Source organism: Acanthisitta chloris, unplaced genomic scaffold (genome assembly GCF_000695815.1).
Source record: "Acanthisitta chloris isolate BGI_N310 unplaced genomic scaffold, ASM69581v1 scaffold6637, whole genome shotgun sequence".
Taxonomy (NCBI): Eukaryota; Metazoa; Chordata; class Aves; order Passeriformes; family Acanthisittidae; genus Acanthisitta; species Acanthisitta chloris.
The window spans coordinates 54,930-78,088 of NW_008680848.1; the positions used below are offsets into that span (position 1 = coordinate 54,930).

A 23,159-nucleotide genomic window follows, 5' to 3' on the forward strand; every position below is an offset into this window, starting at 1 on the left:
TTGTGGTGAATCTGTGCAATGACTCTAAGAAGTGAGAGAGGGTGCAGCAGTGATTAAAATGGTAAGAGCAGGTCCACTTTCCAGGCAACAATGGGGAAAGTGGTTGGGATTGAGATACATCTTGTCCTGACCATGCTTGTGCAATGAAGCAGCAAGTTCCTGACCAAAGACTGGGGTAACGGAAGTGAGAGACTTTGCAATGTGCTAAAAGGAGACCATCAATCCAGAGAGTAAAGGGGACCTCTGATTAGTGGCATGATGGAATTAATATTGTATCTGCATCTAAAGATACAGACACATAGTAGGGGAGGTTCATTAGTAAAGCAGTGTATTAAAAAGGCAGTATTTTATTCCCATAATCCAACCTCTTTTAACAACTGTGAGTTTTGCTGCTGATGCTCTTTTTCCACCTTGATTCAGTGCCTCACACGTGTACTCTCCTTGGTGAATCTCCCCGTACACTTTGCTTATTACTAGTGTGTACGTGTCCTGATCTTGCAAACACTTGAATTTGTTGCCTGAAGATACCAGTTTACCCTCAAAGTACCAGTTCACCTCTCTGACATTTGTTATGACAGACACCAGTCTGACACTCTCCTCTTCCTCCACAACAGTGTCAACCAGTTTGCTGTGTATGATGGGATAACTCTCTTTGACCAATTCATCCTCTACCTTCCCAGCTCTAGTTTCCAGACCCTCTCTGCCCTCTTCCTCACATATTTCTTCCCTTTTCTCCATTCTTTTCAGTATTTCTGTGGGCATCTCAATGGGAAGACCTGTGGAGGCTACATCAGTAGTGGCTGCAGGTGCATCCACATCCTTGATTTGACCATGCCCAGTCACAGTGTTGATTAGTTGTGCAGACAAAGGTTGCTCCAGTGGTATTTCTGACTCCATAGTCCTGTTGGCCTGCTGGGGCTCCAGCTCAAAGGTTTCATCACAGGATTTTCCTGAGAGAAGCAGACTGGGATAGACTGGCAATGCTTTGGATTTTTCATCTGTCAAGAGATGTTTATCCTCACAAAGAAGAGAATAGAAAGCCTCCTTCAAGACCATTTTCTGGTCAGCTGTCTGAATGCTGACTTCTCCCAGGGAGACTGGAATTTCTATGGGACTGCTTCCTCCTGCAGTCACAACATAGGTGCACAAGGTATGTTTATTCTCCTTGGTGATATTTATTGTCTGTACTTGAATGTTTGCTTTATCAGCCAACCATTCTGAAAACAAGAGGTTTTCCTCACTTACCACTGCAGCTATCAGTGCATTTCTAATTTGAGACTTTATGTCTAAGTTGCAGCACCCAGGAACCAGAGCAGTGAGCTGATTCTCTTTGTTGAGGACTTTGCTTGGCTGCAGCTGGTAAGAGTACATTGTTTCATGGGGTTGTCTCTCTGCCCTTTTCCACTGCCTAAGCTCCTTCTCCAGGGTCTGGTTTTCTTCCAGCAGCAAGGGAAATCTCACAGCCCATCCCTCATGTACTCTTGCAGCAAAATCTTCCTCTGCTGTTTCCAGGGAAGAAATGTTCTCTAGGGGGACAGTTTGGTCCTCAGTGAAGGCCAATTCAGAGGGGAATCTGGGTTCAGCATTCAGCTCACCTTGTGTTGCCTGAAAGCCCTCAAGGACCTGGATTTGGTCACTGTCTATGGTAGAGCTCTTCATGGTGCTTGACACTTGTAGAAGGGCTGGGGCAGCCTCTGTCCTCAGAGCAGCCAATTGCTCTGCTGCCTTGGGGATGATTTTCTCTTTGGACAAGTGTATATCTGCAGCTACAGTCCCAAGGCAGCCTGGCAGTTGTGTCTCCTTTGCTGCTGCAGGCACTATGCCCTGGGGGCCAGCAGCAAGGGTTTGCAGGGACTCTGCCAGAAGCCCACTGCACTCTTGTGTTGTGGCCACCTGGGTGAGCATCTCTTCAACACTCTGCACAGCCAGACAGATTCGTGGCAGGCCAGGCAAGACATCCTCCCTGGGCAGCATGTGCACCACCTGGCTCATCTGGAGCTGAAGGAGTGCTGGAGGCTCCCTTATTGTCTCAAAACTGAGTGCTCCTTCCATGGCAGGAACCTCACCAGTCTTCTCGTAAAAGTGGGGGCTTTGGTCCTCTGCCACTGCAGAATGCTGCAAGGCTGGGCTCTGCCTGCACACAGCATGCTCCTCAGGCAGCACGAGGAGCTCAGCAGTGCATGTGGCCTCACCCAGGGCACTCACCGCCCTGCACGTGTAGAGCCCTGTGTCCTCCTCCATGCAATCCCACACTGTCAAGGAGCCTGAGCCATCAGGGTGGTGAGCAACACAATGATGCCAGTCAGAGAAGAGCTGCTCACTCCCTTTGAACCACATCACATTCGGGCACGGCTTTCCTGTCACAGTGTACTCAAAGACTGCGGTGAAGCCTGGTGCACATCGCATGCTGTCTGGCTCCTTGACAAAGCAAGGAAACCCTGGTATCCACTGCTGCACGTGGAGGTGGGCACTGCAAGTGGTCTCACCGTGTACATTTCTGGCCACACATGTGTACTCACCATCATCCTGCACACCCACGTATGGGAGGATGAGGCTGTGATCATTGCCAGCAAACACTAACTTACAGTCTGTGGATGAGGTTAGCTTCACATTGTTGAAAAACCACTGGATTTTGGGTGTGGGGCTGCCAGTAACAGTTACAGATAGCCTAGCTACATCTCCCTGCCGGACTTCACCATCTGAGATCTGTTTGAGGAAAACAGGGGCTTTGCCCTCCTCCTCCATTTTCATCTTTGCCTTGCTGAAATAAACTGGTTTTCCAGGCTCAAATTCAAGTGTTTTCTCTCTATCAGGCAACTGAAGGCCACTGCCGTAGCCTTCATTTCTTCCTTCCTCAGAAGAGACAATAAGAGACCTAGCGATGTCTGTATGGAAAAAAATTGTTTAATTTTACCAGAATATTTATGAGAACACTCATAGATAGAAATAAACAGTGCTAGTGCAACTATTTTTCAATATCAGGAGGATTTCTCAATGCTATACAGCAGCTATCAAAGAACATTTAGTCTCCTTGCTGTCAAATACATACCTGCCAAAACCAGCAAGACATGCTGTGCTGTCAGGTTACTTAGGGACTTCCTATCTGGATCAGCATGGGTGTCCCTTTAAACCTGACATCACAGTATGGGTTAGGCATCCCCCCTAGGGTGCACCATGCAAGCAGCAATCAAGCAACATTGATGCATTTACAGATATAATTAAAGTGGTATGCATCATACCTATTTGTATGTACACCCATACAAACAAGTACAGCAGAACAGCGCTAAGACCTTGACTTAAACACCAAGAGAAAAAAGCAGAATGCCAGAATGGATTGGAAAAACACAAAATAAACCCTAACAAACCACAATATTTTCAGCATACTGACCGTACTTCTGATGCAGTTAGTTTATCTCTTTAAACTCTTTTGCCTAATACACCAAGAGATTACCTCCCCCTTACCAGCTTTGTCCTTTGTCATTAGACCCCTAACTTTACAGCACCATTATCATGAAAATCACAGGTCTGTACCCTTGATTTAATATCATTGATTTAAATCTCTGCTTTGAACTCCTCCCTGTCATAATGCGGCATATTAAAACTCCCACAAAATCAGAGAAAAAGAGGATAGAGCACTTGAAGATTTTTCTTTTTCTGGCCTTTAGTGAATTTATACATTTATGCGTTGGACCACTCTAGTTCTAATGGTGGTTTAAAAATGGGAGGAATCAGTGGGTCAAGAACATGCTGTTCTCTGAAGACACCTGACAGTAGAAACATCAGTGAAAAGTGAGAATTTCAGGAAAGGAACAAGGCATCCATGAAAAGAACAACACAAATAAAATGTTTGTAAATTAAATACTGTTGTACTCACTGAGTCAAGTTTGCTCAGTTAAGGCCAACAGTATTTGATGCTGGAAAGGTATGACAGTTCTTAAAAAAGAATAAAAGGGTGAGTGGATAAATGTCTCTAGGCACTCTAGTGGTGAACCTTGATAAGTTTCTCAATTACAGTGCCTTAAATTTCAAAACTTATTGAAAGAGAATAATTTTTGCTGCACTCCAACAACATATATAAAAAAGGAACAGATGATGCCACACCCAATTCTTTCTCATTGTCTATTATAATTGCTAACCTTGCCACAAATGCCATAATACACACAACATAGCACAGCACATACTGTGATTAACTGCAGAGAAGAGATGATCATGTTAAAAAAAAATGACAGCAATTATTGGTATTACTTACCAACCTTTTTAAAATGGTAATAAATTGTGCAAATGAATTTGAGAATGGGGGGCAGAATTGGGCCCGTAATAAAAATAAATATTGCAGAATGGAACACATGCTAATACATATCAGAATGCTTTATACACAGGAGTGTGGCAAAAATTAATGCACTTTTTTGTGTTCCTGGATATTTATGTCAGAAAACTCTACAAATACTTATTTATATTTTAGCTATGTCTGTGAAATGAATAAAGCACAAGAAAGCAATGGACTTAAATCATTTACATATTTATTTCACAAATTAACCATACATCTTAACATTCAGTACACATTGATGACAAATAAACATAATTCATCCCTTTTTAAAGATACTTGTTTTGTAGAAATGATTATTACATGAAACCTGAATTTAAAATTGTGAACTTTTTGATTCCGATGAAAGCACAAAATTTTGAAGCAATAGTCAGGCTGTATCAGTTGCCCCAGAGTGAGTTCATTCAAACCTAAGATTACTCTAGATTTAATAATTGTAGCTTTGGTGAGATTTTGTCTCTCCATAAGCACATGATTGTGCTCCTGGCTAATATATGAAACTTAACCCAAGACATAAACTTATATAAACCACAAACACCATTACACAGGTAGAGATAAAGATGCTTGGCAATATGTTTCAGATGTGAACATGAACTTGGACCTGTTTGGCTTATGGCTTCAAAAACATGTTATGGGCTTGATTCTGCTAAAAATATTCAGCTTTACATGCAAAGTAAACATGTTGCAATTGCTTAGGACCTAAATAAAGGGCCTCTGACCTCTTTGGCTACGGATCTAAAAAGCTCCTCACATCACAGCTGACGTATAACATCAGCAATTTGTGCCAACTTCCCTAAGGACCTCAACTGTCTAATGAATCAATGCTACACATCCACACAAGGAATGGATTAAGGACACATAATGGAGTAATTCTTTCCCGGCACAGTGTTGGGTCAGACAATCATGCTTCTCTTTCCTACCACCATTACCTATGAGAAATCACTATTATATCTGCCTTTTAACATACAAATCCTACATGGGGTCATGACTGAGAAGAAAATGAGGTGAAACATTGGTATTAGCCTTCAGACTAAAGACTTCAGTCATTTTGGCCAGGTATTGGGTGATTAGAACTTGTACTCCTGACTTAAAGTTTATATCAGGCAACATAACTGGGTAAAGTGAATCTTTTGATCAACAATTACTATCTCAGGTGAGTGATGGGATAGTCTTAAAAGGTTATTGATTTTTTGGAGGCATGCTGGCCTCACTGTGAGGACACATCAAACTCAGAATTAAGAAATTGCATGAACATAACTGAATGTTCTATGGGAATAGTTCTTTTATGCTTAAAATCACTACACTCCTTAAAGCAATTTGCAAGGCAACTGACAATGATTTGTGAATAACGGGAAGAACCTCATTAACAGGTAAACAAAGTAAAAATAACTTTTACTTAGGGTTCTTGAACTCAAGATCTCACCTTGACATATAAGCAACTGGAAAACTGGCACATGCATTAGAGAGTTATTTTATTTCTGATAAATATTAATTAATAACTTTCATAATTTTAGGAGATTTTCTTAATCCATTTATCATTGTTTATGTAAGATAGATTTAGTTCTGATTTAATTACGTCAGCTACTGCTGATTCCTCCTTCTGAATACTAGCATTATTTTAAATACAAAAATATATATTCACATTGAAAACATTAATGTAAAAATCTCTTCTGCTGAGAAAATGCCACAGATAACTATTGAATGTATTCTATTTATTTCTGGTCAGCTTGACACATAGCACACTTAGCTGTTATTAATTTTTAAAAAAAAAAAAAGGAAAAAAGGAATATGTAGAGATGTAGTTCTAATGTAAAACAAGAAAACTGCATAAAAATATCTTACTTTTTTACTACCATGTATTTTTTATAAATGACACCAGAATACAGGGACAACCAAAATTATTTCAATGAATTTACAGTAACATTATTGATTTATCATTATGCTCCCTCTCCTTTCCCTTTAACTTCTAAAGATACAGTACAAAATATGCTTTCATGTTTATTACTTGGTAATAGAGAAAAAAATCCTGTCCAGTCTCTCTCTCTTTCACTTTTCTTCCCATTGTGCTGCTTTTCTTTGCAACACATAGTTCTGTTGACTTTAAAAAAAAGTCATTTCATTCCATGAGACAGTAGAATGAGGCCCATGGATGTAAGAATTTTGCAGTGATAGAAACTGTAAACACAGGATTTGAATCAATGACACTCGCATGTTCTGACACAACATTGTGAGAAGAGGGAATACCAGTTTAAGGAGTTCTTTCACAGAACTATACCCAAACTAAACAGTAAGCATAAGTTAGTATTCCATACCTCTAGGTTACAAGAAAAAGGTGGTGTCTACATTTTCAGATGTTTTCTAGCCTACATAAAATGGTAGTGATTGCACTGTTACAGACATGCAGGTATATGTACATTATGTGAAAAAAAATTAGTCCTACATAAATGAGGGTCAATTAAAATACCTTTACAAGAATGAGTAAGGAGCTTGGAAGGAGCCTGAAATACACCTTTGTGCAGAATGTATGCACAAATACTATGCATAGATTAAAACTCACTTAAAGTCCCCAAAGAAAGCAAGTTTAAGTGAGAAAGAAATATGCCCACAGAATGGTTTTCATCCCTAAAGAGATGAAAAACAATGCCCCTAAAATGAGTGCTGCATTTTTACCTGCACTGAACAACACCATAAGAACATTTAGTATTTCAAAAGAGACTCTGAAATAAATTATGGAAATTTAGTATAATGTTAACACAGCACAAGTCTCAGCAGTTCCTGCCCTGTTAATAGCTATACATTTGTACTGCCCACTGTCACTTTGCATCAGGTTTTCAATAGTAAGGCTATGAGAGCCATCCTGCTCTTCTTGTGCACAGTACCTTTCCCCTTCCAACAACACCCCATCCTTGTACCAGCAGACACTTGGGTGGGGGGAACCAGTCACAAGACACTGGAAGCATGCTGAGGCACCTACAAATGTACTGTAGTCAGAAATGAGCCTCACAAATCTGGGAGGAGCTTCGGTGACCTGGAACTCAAAGCTGCAGCTCTCCGAATCCTCTGCCCTAAATTCAACCCGTTCCTCTTGGGATGGCTCTGCAAACACATCAAAACTAATGTTGACACACTTCTCCCCTTCCACCTCCTGCTCTTGTTGAGCCACTGCAAGCAGTTGGATTGCTTTTTCTGAGTCATCTCTGTGCGGCTCAAACTCAAACTCCAGCTCTATTTCTGACTGGTCACCTGGGCTCACGGTCTTACTCAGAAGCAAGTCACACTTCTGTGGCCTGTATGGTTCACAGCCCATGACTGTCTCACCACTTGTCTTAGCATTTGCTCCCTGCTGAGCCATGACCACAAGGGAGCCTTTGCACATTGCTTCTCCCAGCCTATTTGTTGCCTGACAGTGATACCAACCACCATCAGAAGGACCTACAGTTTGGATCTTCAGACTGTGAAGTCCCTCCTTCTGACTCACAACATACTTTCCTGTGGCAGGTGTCACACAGGTGTTGCCTCTGAACCACTGAACTACTGGGACAGGAGTACCTGTTACCACACACTCAAAGACTGCCTCCAAACCTTCTGTCACCGTGATATCTGCAATGGGCACTGCAAAGCGTGGAGGCATTTCAGTTATTTGGAAGTCAATTTTTACATCCTCATTCTCCTCTGCAGCCAAGCCTGCTTGTTCTAACAAGGCAAGTGGAAGGACATCTAGGGAAACCACCATGGTCTTCTTATCTGGGCTAAACTCAGGACTGGTTATGATTTTAACTTGCTTCTCAAACTCCTTCACCTCATTTTCATCCAGTTCCACTTCCAGGAGGATTTCCTGTGGTGAAGGTGACCTTGAAGATGTATTTTGCTCCAGGTCAAAGTGTATAACATGCTGGTGGGTGACAGGGGGTGGCAGTGCTAGTGACTGCCCATTTTCAGGCAAAACTTCCACTTGCGCAATACTTTTAGCTTCCCCAACAATGTTCACTGCATGGCACAGATACTGTCCTGCATCAGCTTGTCGGACATTAGTGATCTCCAGAATGTATTTGTCTCCATCCTTCTCTACTCGCACTCTCTCATCAAGCTCCAATAGGGACTTATTATGATACCACTTCACCCCTGGCTTGGGCACACCCACCACCTCAGCCACAAATCTCAGTGTGCTGCCCTCACACAACCTCCTCCTGCTCAATGCCTTGAGGAATGCAGGTGGGATCTCCCTGCCTGATGGCTCCAGGGCTTCACAGGGCATCCTAAACACATCAGCCTGGGGCTGGTCTGGAGGCTGATGCCTCCTCTCACTAAGGGGGAGCATGGTCAGCGCATCCATATACTCCCCAGTGGGTGTCCAGTAGTGCTCTGGTGGTGTGGTGTCCCCTGATGCAGAGTAGGGTCCCTCAAAGAGTGTGAAGTAGCACTCTGCAGGTGTGTTGCATTTTGAACCCTTGGAGGGTGTGTAGTACTGTTCAGGAGCCATGCTGTATACTGAGCCTTCAGATGGTATGGTGTAGCATTCAGGTGGCATGCTGTACTCTGAGCCTTCAGATGGTGTTGAGTAGCATTCAGGTGGTGTTCTGTACCCTGAGCCTTCAGATGGTGTTGAGTAGCGTTCAGGTGGCGTGCTGTACCCTGAGCCCTCAGATGGTGTGGAGTAGCACTCAGGTGTGCTGAGTGGTGTGTGGTAAGATGCTGAGGAAGCAGTTTCAAAGATTTCCACTGAGGAGGGAGGTGTGTAGAAGCGGTCTGAATCAGGTGACTCCTCTCTGCTCCCAGTCTCCAGCTCTATAGACATTTCTGACTCAGGAGAGAAGGGCCGGGCAAGTTCCTGATGGTTGTTGTAATAGTCATAAACCATGCTGAAGGTAACCTCCTCCACTTCCAGTGAAGTGATGGTCTCTTCCTGCTCTTTCTGAACTGTCCCTTTGAGATCTGGAGTTTCGTGCATACCAGTGGACCTTAAATAATTGGCCAGGGACAAATCAGGATCCAGCTCTGAGACTTGAACAGCACTGGACTCTGGACCTGCAGAAATATTCTCCCACAGTCCTTCTCCATCCAGACTATTCTCTGAGGCTTCCTCAATGAGAGTCCTCTTCTTGCCCAAAGACTCCTTGCTTTGCTCTTTCTGTGTCATGGGATCATCCATTACTGAACCAAGTAGGAGTTGCCCAAAAGAGAAGTCCTTGGTTATGTTTGGTTCCTGCTGGGTGTCCTCGAGCATCTCCTCAGGGGAATCTGTGCTTTCTATCTCACAGGTGAAGTTGCTCATTCCTGTCTCAAAGACCTTTTCCATCCCAGAACCACTATCTTCCTCAGCCTGATTCCCACCCTGGGATTTCTTTTCATGCGCAGCTTTTTTCAAGTCCATGATGAAGCTATCACTCTGGGAGTCTGTGGTCTCTGGTTGTTCCCCACTCTCCCAAACCTGTGTTTCCTGCACTCCTCTTTGGAAATCTGCTGTGGTCTCCACCAAAAAACTATGAATTTGTTCCTTAAGTGAGTCCTCCCCGCAGACACTCATCTCTGAATCATGTATTAATTCAACAGAAGGTCTCTCTTCAGCAGATAACATGACACTGCCAAGGTCCCCATTAGGGATTTGCAAATCTGCCCTTCTGATTTCTATTAGCTGTGCCTCTTCTCGGGCATTGACCTCCTCCTGCTGCATCCTGTAGCTCTTACGCAGCTCCTCACTCACGGACACCTCTTCCACAAGCACATCATGTTGGTGCACTGGAGAGATGAGCCCAGTCACTCTCACCTCCACGCTCTCCAGAGCTGTGGGAGTCTGTGCCTGTTCTGTATACACAGCCTCTGCAGCTGGGAAAGGCTCCACAAACTTCTTCAGGTCAAATGTGATACTGGTCTCATCAGTCTCAGATGGCAATAACTGCTCTCTGAAATGCACTTCTTCCAGGTGAACCTCAGCTCCCTCAGTGAAAACCTGACCGGAGTTTTCTATGCCAGAAGGAGTGAGGATTAGATCCAAAGAAGAGCAGCCTGCATCAGACTCCATTTCTTGCAGCATTTGTCTATCATTTTTCTTTTTCCAGTGTGTGGTGTCACCAGCATCAATAATTTCTTCTTTACAAAGCTGATCATCAACCTCAATGTCCTGTTCAACATCAGCTAATCCCTCTTGCCCCTTTTCCTGTTCCTCCTGCTCTTCTGCTGGAGAGAAGTCATAAAAGCCAAACTGCTGTTTTGTGGGTGTGCTTGCAATGTGGTCCTGCAGGTGGGGCAAACTTGGCTCGTCTGCAAGAGGAACATCAGGAGTTATTGCTGCCCAGACAGGGGCATCACTCTCCTCTATGTGAACATCACTTCTCTCTTGCACCACAGGTGATACAGGAACAAAAACCTGTGAATCCTCACACTTCCTTGAGAGAGTAGACTGCTCAGAGGCATGTATTTTCCCTTGCACTTCTATAAATGATGACTTCAAGATGCCCCAGGACAGAGTTTCTGTATGTGGTAGCACCTTGTGCTCTTCAGGCTCCAGATCCTCTGAAAAGTGACCTGAGTCCTTTGCCACCAGTTCATGCCCTTCCCTGGATATGCTAAGGTGCAGCTCAGTGGTATCTGTTCCAAAGTTGTTTTCCTCAGAGACAGCTTTCCCCCTGTACTGCCTCATCTCAGAAATACCATCCTTATTCCTCACACTTTCATCTGTATAATCCATTTCTTGCCTTGCATAAACTTCTGTGATATCCAGAACCATTGTTTCCTCCATCTCACTTTCCCCGAAGTGAGTTTTCTCACAGTCTTCTAGCTGCTCACCAGGAGATGGAGACAGCCTCAGGAACCAAGGTAGGTGGGCTTCCTCCTCCTTGGGGCATGTAATCTGCTCCTTTTCACCTTTCCTTGGTATGCTGAGGCCTTGGAGGTGAAGAACATGGTCCATGGCAGGCAGTTCCTCAGATTCTCCATCCTTGCTATACAACCTGGGTGCTCTGGGCTGCACTGTCAGCTCAGAGGCAGTCTGTGCTGTTCCAGCCACATTTGTGGCCACACAACAATACTGCCCAGCATCTGCAACAGAGACACCTTGAATGTGTAAGCGGTGCATTCCATTCTTGCCTTCTTCAAACCTCAGCCTCTCACTGGCAGAGAGGCTCTGGCCATTCAGGGACCAGGCCACACCTGGTGGGGGTTGCCCAGACACAGCACACTCCAACACCACTTCTTCTCCTTCATTGCAATGAATGTGTGCTGGAACTCCTACCACAATTTGGGGTGGCTCATTTCCCATATCAAATGAAAACTTGAATTTGTGCTTTATGGTGGGGGCAGCCTGGTCTGGAGAGAGTTGTGTGGTCTCCCTCATCTCTGTGTCTTGCTCTGGTGTTGGAGTTGGGGCAGTGATTTTGATTTCTACAGGCAGCGACAGCAAATCTGAGTCTGGAACCACACTTGGCAGTCCCTGCTGTGCTGCAAAGGCCAGACCAACTTCTTCTTCCTCCTCCTCCTTCACCTTCTCCTTCTTCTCTTTCTCCCTTTCTTCCTCCTTCACCTTCTCCTCTTCTACCTCCTCTTTTTTCCCTTCCTCTTCCTTCTTTGTGTAGTAATAGGCTGGCATTCGCTTCCTCACATGGAGTGCAGCTGAGGTGCTGACTGTGCCCAATGAGTTGAAGATCACACAGGTGACAGTGCCACCATGCTGTGGGAGCAGGGATGGGAAGGTCAGTGTAGAGCGACACTCTGTGGTGTGAACGGCAGTGCCCTGGATGCGCCCCACGGGCTTAGCATTGTTGTACCAAGTGACTGTGGGCTGTGGGTGGCCATGGAAAAGGCAGGAGAAGGTGCATCTTTGCCCTTCAACAGCTTCCTGGGGCTTGACCTCCTGGACAAAGAGGGGTGGGCAGGGCTCCAAGAACCCACCTGGCATCTGGCATCTCTCTCTCACAGCCTTGGGCCTGAAGTACCCCTTCACTACCTGCACCGTGAAGGGCTCTGAGCCATCCATCGTGGCAGCCACCTTAGGTGGGCTGGGCTTCTCTGGAGAGCCCTCCTGGGACATGGACATGAGGGAATCCTGCTTCTTTTTCAGTGCTGCCCTCTTTGCCTCCCGCAGCCTTTGCAGCTTCCAACGGATCTCCTCATCCAGTAACTCCTCAGCATCAACCACTCTGCCACTACGCTCCCTACCACATGCCAGCTCTGGATGGCGAGACCCCACCAGTGGCAGACTCTGGAAACGGATGGTTCGCACCATGCCCCGGGCTGGTGAGCGGTCCCCAGGGAACAGCTCAGCCTCCTGGCCCTTGTCAAAGGGTGAGCCAGTGCAGCGGAGCACTACCCGCAGACGGTCCTCCTGCCGCTGCTGCAGCAGGCACTCCCAGCTCTGCTGCATCCACTCTGCTTTCCCCGTGAAACCTAAGCCCTGCTGCTCCCTACTGCGTGCCACCAGCAGTGAGGCAGTGGACTCAGCTGAGCCCTCGCTGTTAATGGCAAATACCCTGTAACTGCCAGCATCATGCTCCCTCACATCCCACACCTCCAGGCGGGAATGGTGTGTGTGCTCCTCACTCTCAGTGCGAATCACTTTGCGGCAGTCCTGGAGGACCGGACGGTTGTTGTGAAACCAGGACATTTGGGGTGCCGGGCATGCCACCAGCTTGCACTGGAAGAATGCAGGGTCCCCCTCCAACACAGACCTACATTTCAGGCCCTGTGTGAAGGTGGGTTTATGGTTCTTGGGGCAGGCCAGCACCGCCACTGTGCCGGATCCCTCGAGGTTCGCCTTGCTGGGCTGCTCTGCAAGAGAAGGAGACTGGGTTACAACATGCCACACATTGTCTACCATCTGATTGTAAAAAAATAGCAATATATTGAAATAAAAGATGGGCATGCAAGAGATTTCATCACACACCCAGGAAAAAAAAGTAATTCACTCACCATATTTGTTCGAATAAACGCAACGCCTTGCTCTGTTTTAAAGATTGACACGAAAATCGTTCGTTGTCTGTTCTTTCTTCAGACTGTGGAAATTTCTTCTTGAACAAGCAAAAATGAATTTCAAAATAACATGTTCTTCTGCGTGTATGTTTTTGCTGCCTGGAAAAGCTGTGTGTCTTTGGGTGGCAAAGAAGAAAATCTTACCTGACTTGCAGACAGTAGAATAAACGCCCTTTCTGACCCCTCTATTTGCAGATTAAATGTTCAAACAATTGAGAAAAATATTTTGAAATATATATTTTTTTAAAAGTAAGTAACATGAAATGAGAAGGCGTTTATTCGAACTAATACAGCCACTAACTCCACAGTGTTATGCACAGGGAAAAAAGCAAGCAACATGAACCACATATGCTATCTGCAAGCCAAGGTAAGAGATGTATAATGATGAATTAATGTATGTAATAAAAAAGTGCAAGGAATCAATGGGAATGTGTAGCTTTCACATAACTAAACAAGAAATGATTTCTAGTATACTTCATCTGTCCATCCAATAGTGTCCACTGAACTGATTAATGTTAGGCTGATAACTTGTTTTAAAATAATATGATTAAGATTTGTATAACTTCCTTCTGAAGTATATTCCATGCATTCAAAAGGAAATTGAATAGATAAAAGCTCTGTGAACAACTGCAAAGCATGAAGTAAAAGTTAAGAATATTGCTGCACAATTATAAATTTGAAGTTTTAAACATATTTTAAAACTTAAATAACCTTATAATGCAGGTAACCCTTTGCATATCAAAACAAACATGCAACATGTTCCAATATGCTTTAAAGTGTGTCTTTCTTTCCCCATCAGACACTTCATGTCAGCAAATATAAGCTCTTCACAACATTACTAATTACTGGTACTAATTATTCTCATTTGGTGACTGTACCTTTCACTTCCATTTCAACCTCTTCCTCTAGCTTCTCATGAATAATTTTTTCAGGAGCTAGAATAAAAAAGACAAAGATTTTTTGAGTTATAGTTGCTAAATGTGCCAATCAACACTTTATGCAGTAAAAACATCCAATCTCTTGCAAATATAGAGAAATTCACACATACATACACATAAATGCATGCCAAACAATTCAAACACTTGATACACTTTGAGAGCAGAGTAATCAAATATTTTCAAACTTGTTTGCAATGTACATTTTTCTGTAAGATTTGCTTTCTTTTTTGCAGGGTGGGGGAAAGTTTCTAATGCAACATGCCTTTATCATGCCGTAAATCCCTGAAGAAAACATTCAACAATCTACAGACTAACAAGATGCTTCTCGTTCTTTATCATCTTCCAGGGAATGAATGTACTACAATGCAATGATGCTATGCATGAGGAATTGATACTTGGAAGGAACATGCAGTTGCCAACCTGTCACTTTCAGATGGGTGCTGCACTCGGCTTGTCCTGCAGGATTAACTATTCTGCACTTGTATATACCCTTGTGGTTCTGACCAACTTTCAATAATCTTAAACTGCACAGTGGCCCATCATGTTTTAAGGAACACAATGCAGACTCCTCAACTATTAGCTGATTGCACAGCCAGACTACGCAAGGTGTAGGCACACCTTTCATTATACAAAAGAGAAACACATCATCTCCTTCTTTTACAGTGGTTTCTGAAGGCAGAGTTTCAAGAAACTCTGGTGCTTCGGCGTCAGTTTTTGTGATGTCTTCACATGGCACAACATCAGGATAATATACTCTGTGTCTTTGCTTCTCAGTTTCATATGGCCTTTGGGATGTAGATATAAACAAACTTGAGGTTTTCTTGGAAGATTCTTGCTTAACATCAGATGCTTTAAACTGACAATCTTTGGCTGCTTTACAGCTTTTAGTATTTGATTCAAGGGTAATTTTTGTTACTGCTTTGGCTTGTGCTTCTTTTGCTAGGCAAGAATAAAGTTAGGAAAAGAATTAGGTCAGATGTTTTACAGGAATAAAAAATATCCTTATATTTAGGGGAAAAAACCCCAGTAATTAGTACTGAAAGAATGTCCAGTGTATTAGTGCTAAAACAATACTATTAAACATGAGTGATTCCACATTTAAGAGCTCTATTCCTGCTAGGCTAATTCTAGGTACGAGTTAAGCCTATGGGACATTCATGGGAGCAAGACTTGGTCCACAATGCCTGATACAAACACATCTTTGCTTTTAATTTAGAGTCTTAATTTGGAAAGTAGCAGCCAAATATTATGTAAAGTGCTTTGCACAGATGAAGAGTGAAGAAAGAAATTTTGATAACTAAGATCCAAATCAACAGGGTCAATGTCTTTCTCATTGTTCATCTTAGTTTTCTATTCTTGATTCCACTGAGCAGATTCCAGAAATACTATCACCTGTCTAGTGTGGTGATAATACCCTTTTGGGTCTTCACTACTAACATTCTAATAAGTTGATGCTAGAAAGAGGTGGAAGGAGTCAGCAAAAAAATAAATACTTGTCTCCTAGGGACAGTGAAGTGTAGAAAAAATATTCAGTACTAACAATACTTGTACCCATTAACCCTTTCAAGTAAATTGACTTACATTGCCAACTTTGGAATTGGAACCTTATATTTGAAATAAGCTGGAGTTTGAACTGATCAGGTATCTAATTCAACATTGCTTATCTGACATTCTTATCTTCATTACACTCCAGCTTCAGGAATTATCAAAACATACAAATTCCTATCAGCCTGGTTTGCTTTGCATCTCATTGTATGTCCTGAAGGATATGAGGAATAAAATGCCTCAGAGCTCTGTGACTTGATGGGAAGAGGCATCATGTTACAATACTGACTTCCCAATACTGCATATGTCACTTATGAATAGAGCTGTAAATGTGGAGGAAAAAACCCAGAACATTATGACTAGAGCTTTCTCAATTAAAAACTGATAATAAATGAAATGTGATTGATCTGTATTGATTGTTAAAATGAAGTAGCAAAAGCTAAGTGATAATGTTAAAAGTCAGATAACCACCTTTGACTGTTAGTATTGCAGATGTTGTTGTCCCTCCATAGTCATTATACACAGTACAACTGTATAGTCCTTGATCTGTCAGCTGGGCATTTAGGATTGTGAGCAGAAGAACACTTCCGTTTTGTGATATCTTCAATTTCTCAGACACTTCTATCCTTTCACCTTCGTGGGCCCAAAGAAACTCATAGAAGAATTCATTTTCTAAGGCACATACAAACTGAGCAGTGTCACCACATTTCACAGTTAGGTCTCTAAGTTGCAAGAGGATCTTTGGAGGGACACCTTTCATGTCCTTAGAGGTGATCATAGAGATCTTGGTGCTCTGAGATGTTTGAGAAAGGACTGCTGTATGCATAGCTTTCATTTCTTCAACTGAGGTAGCCTTCATAGTCAAACTTTCTGATACGCTTTCAAAAACCTGTACACCAAATTCCTGTGATGGTTGTTGCACTGATTTAAATTCTTTTTGATAAGTTTTAATGTTCTTCTTTGTGAGAGGAGCAACATGAAGTTTTGATATAGCCTGCGACCGGGTAAACTCTTTTACATCTTTCCCAGAACTTTGCCTATCTAGGGCTTGCACTGTGTAATCAAGTAACAAAAATAACAACATTAGTACCTAAAGAAATTTACTGGGCCATGCTCTGCACAAAATCAAACAGCATGGAGGATGAAAATGAATGATCTTGATTTGAAAACTCAGCATGCTAGATGCACTACTCTCTTGACACAGAAATTACCCATTCACATATATGAATGACAAGTGATGCCTAAGGTAGTCATGCAGTTGGTACTCAGTTGATGCTTGTCTCTTCTTTCACTAAAGTTGTCTGGTTTTGTATTAAAAACTTTTAAAGGAGGTATTGTTTCCCCCTACAGGATAATGAAAGATACCTCAGTGAATGCTCCAAAGATCACTTAATTACTTACTTTAAAAATCCAAATGCCTTCATTAAAATTATTCTGTTCTTTGACCTACAAATCTGCAAATTTCCACATTACAGCTTAAACATAAGAAATGAGAGTGTCTGGGTTACAGAGGGTAGGTACGACTAACATTAGCTGAGAAAGAAAGGTGTGAAACAAGGAAAGAACATTAGTAACAGAATAAAAGTGTGGTAATCAACAAACTGAATCCCCTTGAAGTAAAAATGGGGCTTTACCTTCTGTAGTCACTGTAAGTGTAGCTGTACAAGTTGTTTCTCCAGCACTATTTCTTGCCTTGCAAGAGTATTGGCCAGCATGCTCTAAGAAAGCATCTACTATTATCAGTATAGCTGTGCCTGTAGACTCATCAAAGTGGAAAACTAAGTCTTTTTTTGGCAACATGAGTTGTTGATTATGAAACCACTGGATTTTTGGTTTGGGCCTGCCAGAGACTCTAGCTTGAAATCTGACTGATTCCCCGCTGCATACCCTGCAGCTTGAAATAGGCTGGATAAAGGTGGGCCTTTGGCCAATAGACTCCTCCTTAAGTGAAACAGATGAAGAAACATGCCAAGGGGACTCTGATGTAACTTCTTCAACATTTTTAAATCCTGAAAAGAAGCATGCCAACTTTTAATTTCTTACCCTACACTACAATAGATTTTCTCTCTCATTCATGACTTTTTTTTTCTAACTTGCAACTTAATAGCATGAATTACTCTCATTCATCATTTATAAAATCTGTTGCAAAAAGAAAACAAATATTTATGGTTAAATAATATCAAGGACAATACAGAACAGCAAATTTTTCAGACAATATTTCTGCTCTAAAATTTTGGTCTATATTTCATCAATTCATATGAAGGAAACGATTTCTTTTCAGTTGCCTGAGTACCTGCTATACACCTCTATTTAAGATGCTTTTCAACACTTTCAAAACAATTTATTTTATACAAAAACTCTTACTAGATTCTCTTCACAGTCAAATCAAAGAATGTGTAAGCAAAGCACTTCCATTAGAAAGAAGGTTTTTTACATCTTTGGTGCATGGCAGGTTCTAAGACTGGAGAAAATGAAAAGGTAAGGGACATGGAAAAATCGTGAAATACATTTTGCTGTTCATCGCCTATATTTTGGAGACATAAATGTGTGCTGTGGACATTGTAAGCAGTAGCAATTAATTGAGTTAAAAGACAACATGACAGACAATGACACACATATAATTATCAGTGTATATTAACATGAGTATTGAAACATGACCTAAACATGACAACTTTAATTGCACAGTGTACCTTCTAACTTCAAGGTAGCAGTGCTTGTCACTTGGCCTACAGAATTACTGGCCACAAAGGTATAGATTCCTTCATCCTCTGGATAAGCTTCAGCAATCTCTAGCTGGTAAGTATCTTCAAACTGAGTCATTCTGAAGAAACGTGATGGCTTGATCTCCTTCTCTTTGCTGTACCAAGAGACTTTCAGATCTGCTCAAGCAAAATAAAGAAGAAAAAAATGTGTAAATTATGATATTAGACTAGTAAGTAAACAATATGTTTATATTTATATCTGTCAGAAATAATCTCATGTAAGTTTAAATATGCCTCATATTACTCTGGTAAAGGATGATGAGTAGAAAGTGGCTTACTTGTTGCTTTAAGTTTTGTGCATTGGAAATATTTGTATGGGAAAACTGATTCTGGTGCTGCTATATTTGTGAGTAAAAATAATTCTTCTTTCCTCTCTTAATGCAAAAATATTTTGCTACTACTAAAAACAGAGACAGTCTCTTTAAAAATGAGATTTTACTGCAATTGCCTGATTAAACTGGCTATAAAATTACTAGCTTGAACTAGTCAGGTTAAAAAATTAAGCCAGAATATTCTTTCGTAAAGTGCAGTATCTTGCCTCTTTTTGTTGCAAATATAAGTTTTACACACGATATTTCTCAGGAAAGATCCTATGTTTGTACTTTTGCAAAATTCCTATATAAAATGTTGTATTATTTGACTTGTATAGATTTTTGTAGACTTAGGAAAGAACGTCTGAAGCAGATTTTAACCTTGCCTCTCCACCTGTCGCTATACTACATCATGAATCAAATGCTGTCACACAGTCTGCTATTATTGTCATAATAAGACAGAGTGTTTTCAATGGCCAGCTGCACAATGTGTACCATTAAACAACTGTATTTGCAGTCATGTGTTACCTAACTTAATATAAAAGGTTTTCAGAACACAAGTGAGGTATGAAAATCCATTTGGATACGGTATTCAATAAAGGAAATTTTCAATCAGAAAAATTTCTTCACTGAAAGGGCTATCAAGCATAAGACTGGCACTTAGGGACATGGTGTAGTTGTGGACTTGGCAGTTCTGGGTTAACAGCTGGACTTGATGATCTTCAAGGGTCTGGAACACAAGTTCTGAGAGGCTGAGAAAACTGGGGTTATTTAGCCTGGAGAAGAGGAGGCTCAGAGGTTACCTTATCACTCTCTGCAACTACCTAAAAGAAGATTGAAGCCAGGTGGGGCTCAGTCCTTCTCCTATTCAGCTAGTGACTGGATGGGTGGCCATAGTCTCAAGCTGCACCACGGGAGGTTTAGATTAGACATTAAGAAGAATTTCTTCACACACAGGATGATTAGACACTGGAGTGGACTGCCCAGGGAGGTGGTGGAATCACCATCTCTGGATGCATTTAAAGAGAGACTGGATATGGCTCTTTGTGCCATGGTTAACGTGTTGGTGTTAGGTCATAAGTTGGTCTTGATGATCTCAGAGGTCTTTTCCACCCTGATTGATTCTGTGATTCAAGGTCTTTTACAACCTAAAAGATTCTATGATTCTACGAAGAGGGACCTAGATGCAAGGTTCCTTATATTCTGTGCTGTAAATGCAGCTTCCTCATTCACATAAATACAGTTCTTGTAAAAAAATATTACACCAGCATGCATTGCACAGAGGGTGGGCCAGTCTTCTCTACATACATTTACTGAGTTTTAGCACTACTTCTAAAGCAGAATCAGATTTGCTGGAAAGCTTCTTTTTTTTTTTTACAAAAAACATGGAGTTTGATATTAAGTGATGGAAATGCAAATTATATATATTTGCATATAGATGTATATCACCAATTTTATGTGGATTTTTACAAAGTTGTCACTCAGGATTATTTTTAAGTTTGGCTTTTTATTTATCCTTATATAATTTTAAATTCTTTGGGATTTGAACTAGATCTTATTCTGCATACTCAAGGCAATTTACTGAACTGAAGAAAAGTAGTTTTATTTGGCTTTGTGTAAACTTGGAAAAAATATTTAACTGTAGAATGACATCTATGTAAGTAACACTAGCAGACTTATTTAAGTAAAATCTACACTTAAAAAACAGTGAGCAAACACCTTATGCTAGAAAAAGAATGCAATCACCATTTAGTGTTTGTAGAGTGGTATGAGATACTTAGGAATATCAACATAAAGGTAGAGTCACAGTTTTAGTCTCTTTGTTTAGTTAATTGACATGACAGTGTGTGTCATCTGAAACTTCATGTTCATTTGACATGATAATGATTTTCCACCATGAATCTCTACACTTTACTCACTGACAGTTTTCCAACATCAGTTAACACTTGAAAAGCTGAGAAGTTTCCAAAGACAAATTTTGTGAAACAGATCTTCATTTTAGAAATCCTTCACATGTTTACAACAGCTTAAAACTTCCATGCTTGATACCATCTTTGACTTCCTTAACTGAAAGTTGTCACTAACACTTTGCTCTGTGTGTATACCAAACAACTGTACTTCTAGGGTAAGACTGATCTAAGCATATAATTTTGAATATTTTTCTGAGTTGAAGATGAAAAATTATGAGAGATGAAAAGATGCACAGGATTTCATTAAACCCACCTGTCCCTGTTACTCTGCACTGAAAACAAGCAGACTGTCCCTCCGATGTAACAGCATCACGCAGTGGTATTATGACAGCAGGTGGATACACTGGCATTTCTAGCTCAGGAGAAACAACTTCTGGGACTAAAGAATGAGAACAAAGAAGTAATTTCAAAGATGAAGAACAACAATCTCATTTCACAAAAATTGTTATGAGTAAGGTGAAACTCACTTTCCACTGAAAGTGAAGCTGAAGTTGTAGCAACTCCATAGTCATTTTTGGCTTCACAGGTGTACACTGCTGCATCTTCAGGGAAAGCTTCAATCAGCAATAGAGTATATTCTTGGGCATCATGAAGAAATTTGCACTTGAAACCTGGAGAAAGCTGTTGATCATCTTTATACCAGGAAACTTTGGGCTGGGGTTTGCCAGATACCATAGCACAGAAGCGGGCAGGTTTGCCAGACTCCACAGTAGTTGGCTCTAGCTCCTGAATAATCTGGGGTGGCTCTGGAGCTGAAAATTAGTGGGAGAGAAAGGGGGATAAGAGAGGTGAGAAGGATGGAGAGAGAGAAATCTCATTATTGATATTTATTAATGGTTAAAAAATATTTGAAAGTAATTAATTTGGTTTTTTAAAAACAACAAACCCCCTTACTATTCCCAATCTTGTGTGCCCATTAAAATCTGCCCTTTCCTTGATACAGGGGGAGTGATCTAGTAGTAACTGCTTTAATATAATTACTGTGTTGGTGTAAGTGTTTTCTGGCAAAATCTGTCCAAGAAGTGTTAAGTTGATCCCTCTGGGAAGGCACACTTTTCCATAAGAACAGATTCATTTAATGTAGACTTGAGAATTTTCTGGTCTAAACAGGTACCGTGGGGAAAAACGGCTACAGTATTCTCATCAGTTAGCCAGCTATTTCAGTAGAGTGAGAAACATCCATGTACATGAGGAATTTGGTAGTGTTCTGGATGATCTTTTTGGATTTTTTTTTCTTTCAGAGTTAGAATTCTGTGGAAGCTATACAGAAATCAGAAAAACACCAGGTAATAAATACAGTCAAAGCATTGGTTGTGGGGACACATACCATTCACATAAAGAATAACAGAACTCCTATTCCGTCCTGCAACAAAAGTATATTCTCCAGCGTCAGAGTAAGTGGTTTCAAAGATGCTCATTCGATGAAGTCTCCTTTCTGCCACATAACTGTATCTTTCCTCATATTGGAAGTTGATCTCAATACCATCTTTGTACCACTGTGGTTCAATGTCATCTTCATTGACTTCAAATTCAATTTCAGCTCTTTGTCTCTCAATAACCTTTGAAAAAGTAGAATAAATATTAGAAATACTATTTGGTTTTTACTTACGGTCTCACTTCTCAGTTTCCTAGAAGGCCCTGACCTTATGATTATAGATTTTTGTGTTAGAACTCTTGTTGGTTCAATATTGTTGCACTTCCCTTGCATTATTCTTTGAGTGACAAAGTTATGAAATATATATTCTTCTGTATAAGTCATACCTGAATATCTTTATGGATGCTTCTGATACGAATGTCACGGCCTTCCACTATCAAATTGGCACTGGATGTGTTCCCACCTGCTACTACAGTGTACTGACCAGCATCAGACATTCTTGTGGAAGGAATGATGAGACGATGGACGTATTTCTCTCTCTGAATTTTCATCCTAAGAAAATCAGAAAAGAAAATGAGCTATTTCTTTCCTGGGGAAATACACATAACAAAAGTTAATGTGGTGTAGAAACAATCATTTACCTGTCACCAATCTGGAGTTCTTGTCCATCCTTCATCCACTGGACCTGAATGTCAGGTTCTGAAATTTCACATTCAAAAATAGCCCTCTTCTTCTCCACCACCTTGATGTCTTTAATATGCTTCCTAAATTCAATGTGACGTGCTAGCACAGAAAAAACGCAGAATGAGTGCATTGATATTTTTTAAGCCACTAGAAGTCAGTAAATATACAAATCAAGAATGCAAATACCTTCCACATATAAAGTGGCTGATGAAGCTGCTTTTCCAGCAACAAAAGTATATTCTGCAGCATCACCAAAATGCACATTCCTTATGGAGAGGGAGTGTGTAAG

The 23,159-nt window shown here is 41.3% G+C and overlaps 2 protein-coding genes across 2 annotated transcripts; both read right to left on the reverse strand.

Annotated features, from left to right (window-relative positions):
- Positions 1 to 315: 315 nt before the first annotated feature.
- LOC103805238 (titin-like) lies at positions 316 to 13,133 on the reverse strand. The gene is made up of 3 exons (XM_009077877.1): positions 12,209 to 13,133; positions 7,121 to 11,701; positions 316 to 2,885 (listed from the first exon to the last, which is right to left on the reverse strand). Exons 1-3 carry the CDS (start codon positions 13,131 to 13,133, stop codon positions 316 to 318), a joined length of 8,076 nt encoding a protein of 2,691 aa, XP_009076125.1.
- A 3,074-nt stretch (positions 13,134 to 16,207) lies between these two features.
- On the reverse strand, positions 16,208 to 17,568 carry LOC103805239 (obscurin-like). The gene is made up of 2 exons (XM_009077879.1): positions 17,403 to 17,568; positions 16,208 to 16,821 (listed from the first exon to the last, which is right to left on the reverse strand). Exons 1-2 carry the CDS (start codon positions 17,566 to 17,568, stop codon positions 16,208 to 16,210), a joined length of 780 nt encoding a protein of 259 aa, XP_009076127.1.
- Between the last annotated feature and the right edge of the window lie 5,591 nt (positions 17,569 to 23,159).